The sequence below is a fragment of the Dipodomys merriami genome, unplaced genomic scaffold (assembly GCF_024711535.1).
Source record: "Dipodomys merriami isolate MVZ:Mamm:240054 unplaced genomic scaffold, mDipMer1.0.p SCAF_6, whole genome shotgun sequence".
In the NCBI taxonomy this organism is placed as follows: Eukaryota; Metazoa; Chordata; class Mammalia; order Rodentia; family Heteromyidae; genus Dipodomys; species Dipodomys merriami.
This window is the reverse complement of record NW_027206179.1, coordinates 13,574,662-13,588,574: the sequence shown is the minus strand read 5'-3', so window position 1 is coordinate 13,588,574 and position 13,913 is coordinate 13,574,662. Positions and strand designations below refer to the sequence as shown.

The following is a 13,913-nucleotide window of genomic DNA, read 5'->3' as shown; positions in this document are numbered from 1 at the left end:
CACTCTACTCCTTCGAGCAATGTTAAATATTTACTTGGGACCAATATGCCAACACTAATAACATACACATTTTATATCTTGCCAGAGAATACCAAGAACTGACATGCCATAAAATAATTAGAATTTAGTGTAGGTAGGGTGTGAGGTAATGCCTGTATAGAGTCTTAGTAGACTGTCTCTAGCTAGCTGAGCAATACATACACCGAATGGCTCATAAATATTTAAGGGTAATTGTGCCAAATGTAACATACGAAACTGTCAATCTGTGAGACTGAATGTTCATTTCTAGTTGTAACTATACTTGTGGTCTCTGGAATGGGAGCTAAAGGCTCCCAGTGACTCTGTCCTCAGCTCTGAGACAAGACACATCCCTAAGGCTACAAAATGACTAAATGACAATGGCCTCCATAAAAGTCTTCAGTGGGATCAATTTTCTTCTGACTTTTTTTTGGGGGGTGGGGGGTTAGTTGTAGGGCTTGAACTCTGGGCCTGGGCACTGTCCCTCAGCTCTTCAGCTCAAGGTGAGCACTCTACTGCTTTGATCCACAGTGCCACTTCTGGCTTTCTAAGAGTTTACTGGAGATAAGAGTCTCATGGACTTTCTTGCCCAGGCTGGCTTTGAACCATGATCCTCAGATCTCAGCCTCCTGAGTAGCTAGGATTACAGGCCTGAGCCACCGGTGCCCGGCTCTTCTGACTTTTTTAAAGTGAGAACATCAGTGCAGAACAGATAGCCAACAAACAAGAGAGTACTGAAGTTGTCTTCTCTGTTACTCTGAGCCTTTCTCATTCTCGATGATAGTCTTGATAGGCCGGAGAAAAGCAGCGTACAATTACATCACATCAGGTCATGTCTTCCCCACTACCCTGTTTGTGTCACTGAGTTACAAAGCAGCTGCAGAAGAGTGGTCCTGAATAGGTGTACACAGCAAACTAAGACAATGTCAGGTAGGATGCCAGGTGCCCGCACCCTGTCTTGGCCAGGTGCTCTTTTTAGATGCATTTGCTGTGGGTTGGTCCCAAGCTTTGGGCATGTTGCCCTGCTCTTTGTGATATAGCAATTTATGGCTTCCATGACCCCTTTACTGGCACTAATGCACTGTGTACTGCAGCATGTCTTCTTCATTGGGAAACTGCCGTGACTATTAAGCCGGGCTGGTTTTCACGGGATGCCCTCATTACAGAGTGGGGTTGGTGTGCTCCACTCTGGCACTCTCTTCTCCATGTGCCCTGTTAGTTTGCTATGTGATTTTGCAGAAGGAGAGCATTTTCAGATGCAGTCACCCTGTGCTTGGCTAGGGCAGAGAAGGATGAGATGTTCAGCTGTGTGGGCCGCCTTGCCTTCTTGTCCCGACGTGAGTATCTGGTGAGGTGGCTCTGGGCTGTACACATGGAGTGGCAGGGTGAAAACATTCCAGGCACAGAGAATAGTGTTCCCGCACATCCCTGAGGAGTATGCAAACCCAGAGGAGCTCACACTCAGCGTGGTTAATCCATAATATTCTGGCATGGTGGGAAAGTACTGTGTTAAGTGGTCCATTGGGAGGGAAGGAGACTTTGAAGACTGAGCACAGTGGATCCAAGGAAGGGCAGAACTCAAGGAGACATGGGTTCCGAGGAGCACCAAGGGCAAAGGGAGCCAAGGGCCTGTCCCAGATGAAGGACTGCCTGCTTTTGGGCTTTCCTGTGGTGACAATTGTGCAAGGACATCTGTGTGAGTGTGTGTGTGTATATGTATGTGTATATGTGTACACCAGCTCTGCAAAGCAGTTGGTGTATGGATCAGCTTCAGAGTCATGACAGCTGTGCCACAGCTCCACACTGGCTTGGGTGAGAAAGGCTCTGAGGATGTGTGACTGAACCACACCTCAGACAAGACCAGTGCGGGACTCCACATCAGCCTGGCTGTGTTCTGGTACAGCCTGCTAAGGACCCAGCAGAGAAAGGAAAGTGCTGGTGGTACTTGGTCATGGAGTTTTCCCGGAGGGCCAGGTGGCTAGCTCTCACTTGATCCTAGCCAAAAGGGTGAGAAGAGATGAGCTCACCTCTCACCTGAGACTGTAAAGCTTTGTTCCGTTCATAGCTCAAAGCCTTTGGAGTCCCAGGTAAGAAGTCATTCAAGAATAGCTCATGGAGTCAAATGAGGAAATCATTCAATTTAGCTCTGGATTGATAAATATCCCTGGGTGGCAATGGAACCAGGGGCTGCCACAGATATTGTGAGAGGAGAAAATGGTGCCGGAGTAAAGGAATGGGCTCAGAAATTCCCTTCAAAGGGCACCAGCACTCAGAGATGGCGATGGTAACTGCAAGGGCAGGGAAGCCTTCAGAGCAGACAGGACTTCATTCGGGGTGTCCCCGTGGCCTCCAGACCTGCATGTCAGCAGTCCCTGGCTCTGAGCCGGCCCTCTAGCCTGCCCACCCATGGTTCTGCCTGCCTGCTTCCGCACAGCAGGTCTGTTGGCCGGTCTTGGCTGTGTCTGTTCCAGGCATCTAGACTCGAGACTCTTCCACACTTCCACTCAGTACCTGGGCAAGCAGCACAGCTTCAGAGACCCAGACCCGGGCCTTGGACACTGCCAGGGATAGCTATGAATCCAGCTGTTCTGACGGGGAAGGAGCAGGGAAAGGATACTGCTGGGCACAGGGCTCCGTGCTCACATCCTGCCTGCTCGTATGCAGTATCAGTACTGTCCCTGTTCTCAGTGTGCCCGGCAGAGGAAGGCCCCCACACACACTCCGCCCACCCCACTGCAGACATGACACATGCAGCCTGCCTTTTGCTCCAGACAGAGTGTGAACAGCACAGAGGAAATACCAAGCCCCCTCTCCTCCTGCAGCCCAGTGACCCACTTGTCTCCGCCCACAGTCTGGGGCCCACCCACACCTGAGATCATCATCTGTAGCCCTGGGCCAGGTATTTTTGAGTTGGCCCACACCTCTGGCCAGGCTTCAGCGGCTCATTCCTGAGTCTGCAGCCCCAGGCCAAAGAGCCAGGCCAATGTCTGTCATGAACAACACTAGACACGGTAGGGTGGGGTCTGCAGGAAGCCCCTCCATGAGTCCTTGCCACAGAACTGCAGGATTCAGAACTGCGATTCAGCAAGGGGCCTGCTATTCTTCCTCACCTGCTGCTTGTCCCAGCTACCCATGCCCATCTCAGTTGACACACCCCCTGCCTAGGACACTTGACCTGGAATTCAAAAACCCATTCCAGCTGCCATGCAACCATGTTAACTACCACACCGGGCAGTTCACAGACAGCTTGGGTGGACAAATATGAGAGACTCCTATCTCTGGTTAACTAGCAAAAAGCCATAAGTGGTAGAGCATCAGCCTTGAGCAAAACAAAAACAAAAACAAAAAATGAATAAGCAAGAGTAGAAGACCCTGAGTTCAAGCCCCAGTCATGCATGTGCATGCATGCATATACACACCACATACACACACACACACACACACACACACACACACACACACACACGTCAACTTGTTCCTAATGACTCAAGTGAGGGCTCGCATCTGCTGTCATGGTAACTCAGGGGCAGCTCCACGGGCACACCTGTCAGGGGACATGAAGACTGTCATCTCCAGCTGGCCCTCTCTCTGGCTCTCCTGTTCTGGCCTCCTCCTTCCTTCCCTCCACAAGGGCTGGCAGGGTGCTACCCCAACCCCACTGACACTGGGCACTGGGTAACAAGTGCTCTACCAGGGTTCCTCATCCTCTCCCTATCAACTGCCTCTGTCCCCCTTCTGGAATCATTCCAGGATGGTCTACAGTGGCCACATTCCTTCTGGGTGCCCTTGAGATACTATGGAGCAGAGTTCCAAAGCTGGCTGGGCGTTCCCCAGCCTACTAGCCACAAGAGCTCATTCTATGTGCAGCTGCCGTTGGGGTTTCCTTCCATATACCTTGTCTCACCAATACCATGTTGAAATTGTTTCCTTAATTCCTAAAGCTGCATGTGTGGAAATGGCTTATATTTCCTGCTTTGATAAACTAATAGAATTTTACTGGGAACCCTGTTCCCAGCTTGGCTTTCTTCTTGGTTGGCCTCTTTTTAGATTAAAGAGATATTTCTAAAAAGCCCAGCTTGACTGGACTTGCGATAAAAACAAAGACTTATATAGATTGTGTCACCTCAAAATGGGAAAGATAACTACTTTTGACAATAAGAAAGGCTTACCTTTTATGTCTCAAAGAATGGGTTATTCAGTCCCCCTGTGCGGAGGAAGTTTGGGCTAGGTGCTGGGGGCGATCCAGTGTAGAATGTCGGTTAAGTCCCTCTAGACAATGTGCTTTTCTGGCTGGAGGTATATTGGCTTAAACCGCTTCCTTGGGCAAGACCTCTCTTAGAACTTGTGGAGGACAAAATACTCTTTGTTTCCTGACAGATGAGTTTTGTTCTTGAAACTTCATATAAATTTGATTAATATTCACTTTTCATACTCAAGTAGAAAACAATGGTGGGCTTTTTTTCACATACATTTTATCCACTTTAAATGATCTTTCCATCTGTGGAAAGCTGGGGTGTCTGTCCAGGGTTGTGTTCTCAGTGTACAAAGATGATTCACACAGGTAGAGAAGTAGCTGGTCTTAAGAATCCTAACTAGGCTGTGTGTTTTCTTTTCTGGCATTCAAGTTCTTACTCAAAAACGTGTGTGTGTGTGTGTGTGTGTGTGTGTGTGTGAGAGAGAGAGAGAGAGAGAGAGAGAGAGAGAGAGAGAGAGAGAGAGAGAGAGAGAGAGAGAGAGAAAATATAGTATGTGTGTGTGTGTGTGCGTGTGCGTGCGTGCGTGCATGCATGCGTGCGTGCTGGTACTCAGGGCCTGGCTACTGTTCCTGAACTGTTTTTGCTCAAGGCCAGTCCTCTACCACTCAAGCCACAGCTCCACTTCAGACTCGGGCACAAGTAGCTCATCTTAGCTTTGCAAGAGGCTGAGTTGCCGGGCACTGCCAGTAGCTCACACCTGTAATCCTAGCTACTCAAGAGGCTTCGATCTGAGAATCCTGGTTCAAAGCGAACCTGGGCAGAAAAGTCCCCATGAGACTCTTACCTCCAGTTAACCACTCAAAAACCAGAAGTAGTGCTGTGGCTCAAATGATAGAGTGCTAACCTTGACTACAAAGAGGCTCAGGACAGTGCCCTGGCCCTGAGTTCAAGCCCCACAACTGACAAAAAAAGAAAAAACTACAGGCTGAGATTTGAGGATTGTGGTTCAATGCCAGCTGGGGCAGGAAAGTCCATTCTCTCCCCCAAAATAAACAGGAACCAGAGCTGTGGTTTAGGTGGTAGAACGCTAGCCTTAAGTGGTAAAAGTGAGACCAGCACAGAGGTCTGTGTCTGGGAGGCATGGATCTGAGAAGCTGAAGCATACTGAGGTGGCGTCTTCCTTCAAGACTGTGTGCTGTTTCCCTTAAGCAAGGAAAGAACTCCAGTCCCGTGGCCTGACAGGACGTAGCACCAGCGAGGGCAACGTGATCTCCCTTCAGTCCTATCTCGCTGTCACTGGGCTCCACCAGCCAGAGCCAGTGCTTATGGTGGTGGGACCGGATGCTCTCTTAATCCTGCAGCTGCTCCCCTGACCTCTCCCCCTAACTCTGCTGAGTCTGATGTTTAACAGACGTAGCCAGCCAGCCAGTGGCTCTAGGTACAAAATTCTCTGCTTGAACCTAATAGAAAGCTGGAGCCTGTTTCCTTAAAATATGCTATATCTTCTGTTTTCCCAGTGGCAAAAGACTGACCGATGACCAGTACCAGCAATAAGAAAGAGACAGAGACAGAAGAAAGGGAAAAAGAAAGGAAGAAGGAGGGAAGGGAAGGGAAAAGAAGGGGAGGAAACCATTTGCTAGGTACCAGTGGCTCATGCTATAATCCTAGCTATTCAGAAAGCTGAGTTCAGGAGGTTCACAGTTTAAGGTCAGAAAAAAGTTCACTATACTCCATCTCCAAAATAATCAGTGAAAATCAGGGCTAGAGGCATGGCTCAAGTGGTAGAGCACCAGCCTAGCAAACACTGCTATGATTTGGCCACCTGAGGCTGTGAGACTTTTTTCATTTAGGATAAAGGCCACCAGAGCATAGTTGGCCAGATTAGCTAAATGGACATGTGTGGTCCATGCAGAGCATATTCCTGCCTGGGCAACTTGCTTCAATGATGCTGTCAGTGGCTGGCTCGCTCGCAGGGCTGTCACAGTGCCAGGGCCTGAGATAAAGGCTCTGACGTTACTGCCCCTGGTGTTCAGGCTCCAGATGAGAAGTGAGTGAGGTTAAAATGTTTCTTTTTTGACCTGAGATTTTGTCAATGAGAATAACAATGTATTGGATAGCTCCGGAAGGGCTCAGCGAGGAAAAGTTCATCAAAGACACAGCAGTAAAGTAAGGACCCAAGCCCAGGGTCCCCTGGAGGGGTGGGGGTAAGCTGGCTCCTATTGGAGCCTGGGTTGGAGTCACTCGCTCTTTTACTTAAGGCTTGACAAGCAGCAGGACCATGGCCATCCTGAACAGTGAAATTGAGGGATAGATTTGCAATGTTGGGGTGAGGGCAGGGATATAGCACAGGGCCCCGCAGAGCAAACCTCCACCACCATTCTGTTTACCTAAAGCTTTGGGGGGCTTTGCATCTTGAGAATGTTTCTGATCCCTATGCCCTTCCAGGGGAATGTCTGTAAGAATCTGTCTGGAGTGCACGCCCAGCACCGACGAGTAAATATTTCTGTTCGTCTTGGAGACCAGGCGCTCCTCTGTGCAGTTCTGAGGGCTCTCGTCCATGCTGGAATTCATGAGTTTCCTCTGAAGGACAGGTGGATGCTCATGGGAACATGCATGCACGTGCACATGCCTGCACGCATATGCGTGAGTGCGTGCATGCACGCGCGCGCGCACACACACACACACACACACACAGAGCTGGAATGGCCAGGGCAGAAGTTGGTGTGCTTCCTAAAGGTCTGCTCTCCATAATGCATTTAGCCCTGCCTCCATGAGATGGGGCATCACACCCTTGGCATGCCACTAGGAAAGTAGCCACACTAAGAGACCCCTAGTTCTGCCCCAGCCTACTTCCAAAAGCAAGAAAGGTATTCCATTTGGAGCAGGTAACAACTAAGTCCAGAGACTATCCTAAATTTAGACTGGCATGTCTGTTAGATGGATTTAAAACCACTAAAATCACTTCAACCATTGATTTATATGCAAGGCTTTGGCAAGTTCCTCTAAAATCAAAATTTAAAATAGCATGTGAAACTCCAGATGGAGAATAAGAGCATTCGCTGCCCCCTGTAGCCACAGGAGCCCCTGCTCTTTCAACCTGGCTGTCACATGAATTACCGGGTGAGCCAGGAACACCTGCCAACGTGCCTATCCTAAGGGGGTTACCTGCAAAGAAGCATGAGGGTGACAGCCACCGTCTCTCATCCTTAGTGCTGGAGTAGCACAAGAAACCCTCAGCCCAGCGTGGGGCTCTGTTTCTAGAAATCACATACTCAACCCCTAGGACTTAGGAGCCCCAGTGTAGATATACATTGAAGCTCTGAAAAATTGGCCAATACCTGGAATCCTGTTTTGAGTGAACGTGGGCATTAATATCTGTTTCTTACACTGCCAGCTGTATCATTGCCTTAAAAAGAGATGGGAAACACTTGTGAAGTATTAGTTTTTCAGAAGGATTTGATACTGTCAGGTTCAGAAGAACTCTTCAACTTAGTCATGAGTGCAGCAAATACTAGATTAAATGACTTACAATCAAGGCATTGAAAAAAATGTGGACCTCTGAAGTGAGACCTGTCTAGGGGAACATCGTTAGCCAAAGAGAAGGTTTTATCATCTGAGCAAAAATAGCCTTGAGGGATTGCAGAGGCCGAGGTAAACTCTGGCCATGTGGCCATGTGGCTGTGAGTCAGAAGTGGGTCTGTCCTGCATGTGGAAGAAGGCTCTGCTGAGGGCTGTGGCAGCACCATGGGCATTCCACAGGGAGGGCAGGCAGCGGTGGACACAGCAGATTCGGCCGAGTGCTGCCAGGCCAAGCTGACTGACCAACAGAGGGGTGTTCCCAAGCCACCGGGGAGGAATGTGCAAGTGTTCTGTTGTCTGCTGAGTTTTGCTTGCACAAGGTCTGACCAGTGACCTGCGGAGGCCGATTGTCTGTGGGGCCCCTTAGATCTAAGTGCCAGTGCTGTCCCTGTGAGGGGCATGGGGCATCCATGCTTGGCCAGGCACTGTGGCTGACCGCATCAGTCAGGGGGCAGGGGAGACCGGGAATGGCTGGTTGATACTTAGCCAACGTGAAGGAGAAGAAATGAGGTCAGTGTGCTTCTTGTGATCTCATAGTGTCAGTGCTCAGTTCTGTGCACCCACACGGAAAGTCAGAGCCAAAGACTTCCACGTGACCAGCTGGCCCCCAAGTCCTTTTACCTACAAACTCAAGCTTGACAGTGAAAAACATTCTGTCCCCATTGGGACTATCTAGCCAGAGAACTCCTTCAGCTACCCACGAGACTCATTAAAGATTTATGACTCTAAAATCGCCGGGTACCTGGTAGCTCATGCCTGTAATCCTGGCTACTCAGGAGGCTGAGATCTAAGGAGTGTGGTTTGAAGCCACCCCAGCAGGAAAGTCCATGAGACTCTTCATCTCCAATTAACCAAGAGACAGTGCTCAGGTCCTCAGTTCCAGCCCCAGTAGCAGCACGTGCGCACGCACACACACACACACATTCTCTCACTCTCTCTCTCTCTTTCTAACATGATGTCCCTGCCAGCTAGTACTTAAAAATATGAGGTTTCCAGTTTCTCTTCCTAGCTAACCATCAGTGTCCTGTCAGTGGGAGGTTTGTGCTTTCCTGCGGTTGGGCCACACTGAAGTCGTGGGTACTTTCCAAGGTTGAGAAGAGTTTGGTAAGTGCTCATGGCTGATCCACTCTCCTAGACCTGGACCTGCGTCTCTGGGCACAGTGGGAAGCGCTTCCTGCATCCTTTCCAGGGTGTGCTTTCCTCATTCCTGTGGAAGGGGCTGTGGGCCCTGGGTGGCAGTGATGTGCCATTGTAGGCTGGTGGACTGTGACAGACACACCAGTCTTGGGTAGGATGTGGCAGCTAGGCATGGTCAGGGGCAGGACAGGTCTGCGAATCTCTCCGTGAAGGCTTGCTGTGAACCTAAAGGTGCCTGAAAGATGCTTGTGGACTATGTCGGATGAAGTCCTGCTTGGTAAGGCAGGAAGGGTCTGAGCCCGAGGCGTCAGACTGCTGTGACCTGATGGGTAACTCTCTGCTCTGTGTTTGATTTCTGCAGGGTGTGAAGAAGTTTGACGTGCCTTGTGGAGGGAGAGACTGCAGCGGGGGCTGCCAGTGCTACCCAGAGAAAGGAGGCCGGGTAAGTGAGCGTGTCATTGGTGCTGCCTCCCCGTCTGTCCGGTGGGAAGTGTGCATCTGCCTGATTGTCACATGCATACTCTGCTAAGAAGTCTAATTCAAATATACACACACACATACACACACCCCCAAGTGATCAAGAATACAATGCAGACTTGAGTTGGTTTCTGTCACTTTCCTTTCTCTTGTTCACTGTTATGAATACACATAGTTGTCCCTGGGTACCCATAGGGATCTGAGTCCAAGACTCCATGGATAAAACTTGGAGGATTCTCAAACCTTAATATAAGACAGCACAGTATTTGTATTTTCACTTAGGCTATGCATATATTCCCACATAAGTAATCATTTTCAGATTACTTATATCAAATGCAATGTAACTACTGTGTAAATAATAGTGCCACTGTATTATTTGGGGAATGATGAGAGAGAAAGGTCTGTATGTACTCAGAACAGGTACTTCATATTTTTTTCAAATATGTTCAATCCATGTTCAGTGGAACCTGAGATACAAATGCAGAGATGCAGAGGGTTGGCTATAAGTATGTGCATGTGTATGTATAAATAAGCATGTGTGTGGATATATATTAATGCAATGGTGATATATGCTTATAATTTACCTAAACACATATATTGTCTAAAAAATATTACGAGGAGGAACATATAGCTACATTTTTAGTATAACATAGGCATACAAAGGAGAGAAGACTGGCAATTACTCCATGGAGAGAGTCCAATTTGAGATCACACATTCTCTGGTTCTGTGCGTTCCCTATAGCACATTTCACTTCAAAAAGAAAGAAGCCCCCACCCTGGTTACCCTCACACCTGCAGGACTTAACACATCGTCCAGTAGTAGATTTAACATGTTCGATGTTCAGTAGACATGGCTGATGTCTGGTTCTCCATCTTTAAAACTGCAGTGTTGGCAATCATTTCTTATTTTAAAGCGACAACGTTTAACGGGGTAGCTTAGTAAGAATGTGTGTTTAGTGTACACAGGCCTACTTCCATGCCCAGCACCATAAAACAAATCTTAAAGAAAACATACTTTTGTTTACTTCTGTTTTGGTGCTGATCCTAGGGCTTGAACTCAGGGACTGGGCACTGTCCCTGAGCTTTAGTGCCCAAGGCTAGTGTTCTACCACTTGAGCCACAGCCCCACTTCTGGCTTTTTGGTGGTTAATTGGAGATAGGAGTCTCGTGGACTTTCCTGCCCCGGCTGGCTTTGAACCATGATCTTCAGATCTCAGCCTCCTGGGTAACTAAGATTACAGGCATACACTGGGTTAGATAATATTTCCATTCACATGTTCAAGCCTATGTTTTGGGGGTGGGGGAAGGGTGCAGGTTCATGTTTCCTTCCCTGCTCTGTCTTCTACCTCCTGCAATGCATGCAGTCCTTCCTTGCCTGCATTTTGTGTCGTGAGTACAGGCTGTGGAAGCTCTCAAGAGCTCCTGTCTGAATTACCCCCCTTGTCAGAGATCTTAACAGCCTCAGTGTTTTATCTCCATTCCTGAGTCTCACAATGAAGTGTACCAGGTGTACCAGGTGACACTGGTGGCAGGAACGCTGTGAAATCCAGGTCTCATCATTACCCTGCATGTGCTGTGTGTACCAGGAGCCATGATTCACAAAGTGGGAGCCTTCCATTTTAGTCAAGTATACCTCGATTGAGACAGCAGACTTTGTGCTTTAGGATTTGCAAGTTGACGATGGTTTACCAGCATTTAGAAAAGATAGATGTTTAAAATCTATTGAAAGTATTTCATGAGATTTAAGTCTCCCCTGGGTTCCTTGCTATAGAATTTTCCCAACACTGAAATAATTAGTCCATCGTGAAAACACTGGCTGCTCTCAGCCCTGCACACTGGGCTGGCCCAGCCTTATATGGACACTGTAGATAAATCGCTGCTGTACAAACTGGAGTGAGACCAGCCGAGGGGACAGAGTTAGACTCCAGAGGGATGCTGCATTCTCCTCTGGAATCAACCAAACAGAACCCAAACAAGCCAAGGCAAGGCTGTTGTCTGTGCTTCCTCACATTCTGTGATTATCCAGTGCAGAAACGATTCAGCACAAGTTTCCGTGATGCTTCTGCAGGAATGCTGTTCTTCGGTGAAGACTGCTAATTCTGATGATTTCTCTGTGCGCTGCTGTCAGCACGGCCACGTGCCTCATATTCTGCCTCCAGATCTTCTTCTAGGAGGCTAAGGTTCTCTGTGATGTAGAAAGCTCACAGCACAGATGTTGAACCTGAATCATATTCTGGCTTCTCACCAAGGAGGCACCTATATCTATTATTTAGCCATTACCAGGCAAAGGGAAAACATGACACCTCTGCTCATCTGAACCAGCACCTTTGATGCAGGGCACGGCCAGCTGGCCTTGCCACCAATTATCCAGGCAGGTGATCCGTGCTGAGCTTAGTAGAGATTTCCCACTGTCCTACAAGGGATGGGGAGTCAGTACACTCTGAGGGTACCACAGGGGTGGTTCTATCCGGGTGCTCACCCCCAGTGACTTGACAGGCTAGAGAGCAGCTCTCCAGTTGTACCTGTCCTAAGACCCACCTGCAGTGGGCCCACAAGCCACAGAGAATGTCACATCAGTCAGCGTCCAGGCCGAGTGCCGTCATACATCGGAGAGAAAGATGAGAGACATTATGTTGTTCAAAGCTGGGAGACATGAGGGGCACTATTGACCAAGGCTGTGCACTGTGTTAGTGAAGATGTCCTTTAGTCCATTACTGAAGATATTTCTGTGTGTGTACACGCACATACATGTGCACGCATGTATATGCACATGTGCCAGGGCTTGAACTCAAGGCCTAGACACTTTCCCTTAGATTTTTTTTGCTCAAGGCTGGCATTCTACCACTTAAGCCACACCTCCACTTCCAGCTCTTTTTTTTTTTTTTTTTTTTTTTTTTTTTGCCAGTCTTGGCACTTAAAATTCAGGGCTGGGCACTGTCTCTGAGCTTTTTTGTTCAAGGCTAGCACTCTACCACTTGAGCCACAGCGCCACTTGAGGCTGGGTGATGGGTAAGTACCGTGGACTTTCTTGTCTGGTCTAGCTTTAAACCGCAATCCTCAGATCTCAGCCTAGGATTACAGTCATGAGCCACAGGCTTCCAGCAAGGTCTTTCTTATTAGATAGTTGCATATATTTCTCTAAAAGCTAGTAGGTGTATAGATTCTATTTCACTGTTGCAAACCTAGTCTATGCGGACTAAACACTTATCTGTAAATACATTTATCCAAAGTGTGGTTCTGTAGCAAGCAGGGTCATTTCTGCCCCACTTCTGGCTTAGTTGTATTTTTTTTAAACAATGTAGCACATAAAAATAGCAGCTGGTGGAAGCTGCTGTCCAGGGAGCTGCGTGCAGACTTTGTTCTTTCCCACAGCTTCCCCTGGGGGTCTCTGATCCTAGCTTTTCCCCACGGTGCTACCATGGCTAGTGGTGGTGGAGACACCACTCTGCAGTCCGCCCTCCCTGGCCCCTGCTAACCCAGCCTTATATGGACATTGCACCCAAGTCCTTCACGGTGACAGCCAACAGCAGAAACTCTGTGACTGGATAACGCTTAGACTCCAGGCAGAAATCACAAATGCATGTGGAAGTCCGTTCCAAATGAGTTCTCGTGTTACCAAGTGAATGAGCTTTATGTAGTCTCTTCCCGCAGATTCCTTAGGGGCAGAGGTAAGGGAGAGAATGATTCTCACAGGACCAGCTCTCAGGACACACCTAATTCCAACAAGCAGGGGTAAGCGGGAACTATGGAGGAGCCCTCCACAGCCCAGTCAGAGCTAAGGCAGCACAGAGAAGTGATAACCCACCTCTTCTAGTGAACAAATAAGTTAATTAATAACAAATTACACGTTGAAGGACAGATGGTATCTACACAGTGTATTAGTGTAACCATGAATTCTAAACCCTGATCCACTGACTCCTTAGAAAGCCAAGCTACCAGCCCACCTAGCTTTCTCTTTTGTATTTTGTTTTGTTTTTTGAATTTTTTTTCCTGTGCCAGTCCTGGGGCTTGAATTCAGAGCCCAGGTACTGTGCTTGAGCTTTGGTGCCCAAGGCTAAAGCTCTACCACTTGAGCTACAGCTCCACTTCTGGCTTTTTGGGATAGTTAATTGAAGGTAAGAGTTTCCAAGACTTTCCTACCTGGGCTGGCTTTGAACCACTATCCTCAGGTCCCAACCTCCTGAGTTACTAGGATTACAGGTGTGAGGCAGGGCACCCAGCTAGTTTCTTTTTATTATGGTCTTTAGATAGCTGTACAAAGGAGTTGCCATTCAACAAATTAGTTTATAAGTACAATATTTTGATCAAAGTCACTCCTTCCATCATTCACCCCCATCTCTCTCAACCCTACCCTTCCCTTCCATTTATCTGATTTTATTTTTTACACATGCATATGTAATATTACTGACTCTATCAACCCACCCTTCCTTTCTCTTTTCTTTTTATTTTCTGGGTGTCAGTAGTAGGACTCAAACTCAGGGGCTAGACACTTTCCCTGAGCTTTTT

At 48.2% G+C, this 13,913-nt stretch overlaps 1 protein-coding gene across 2 annotated transcripts in view; it reads left to right on the top strand.

The window, feature by feature from the left end:
* The window catches only part of Col4a2 (collagen type IV alpha 2 chain), a 143,805-nt gene that overhangs the window by 33,955 nt on the left and 95,937 nt on the right, over positions 1-13,913 (top strand). For both annotated transcript variants that reach the window (XM_070002624.1, XM_070002625.1), the window contains exon 4: positions 9,292-9,372. In XM_070002624.1, coding sequence (XP_069858725.1) covers positions 9,292-9,372 — 81 coding nt within the window. The remainder of the gene's footprint in view (positions 1-9,291; positions 9,373-13,913) is intronic.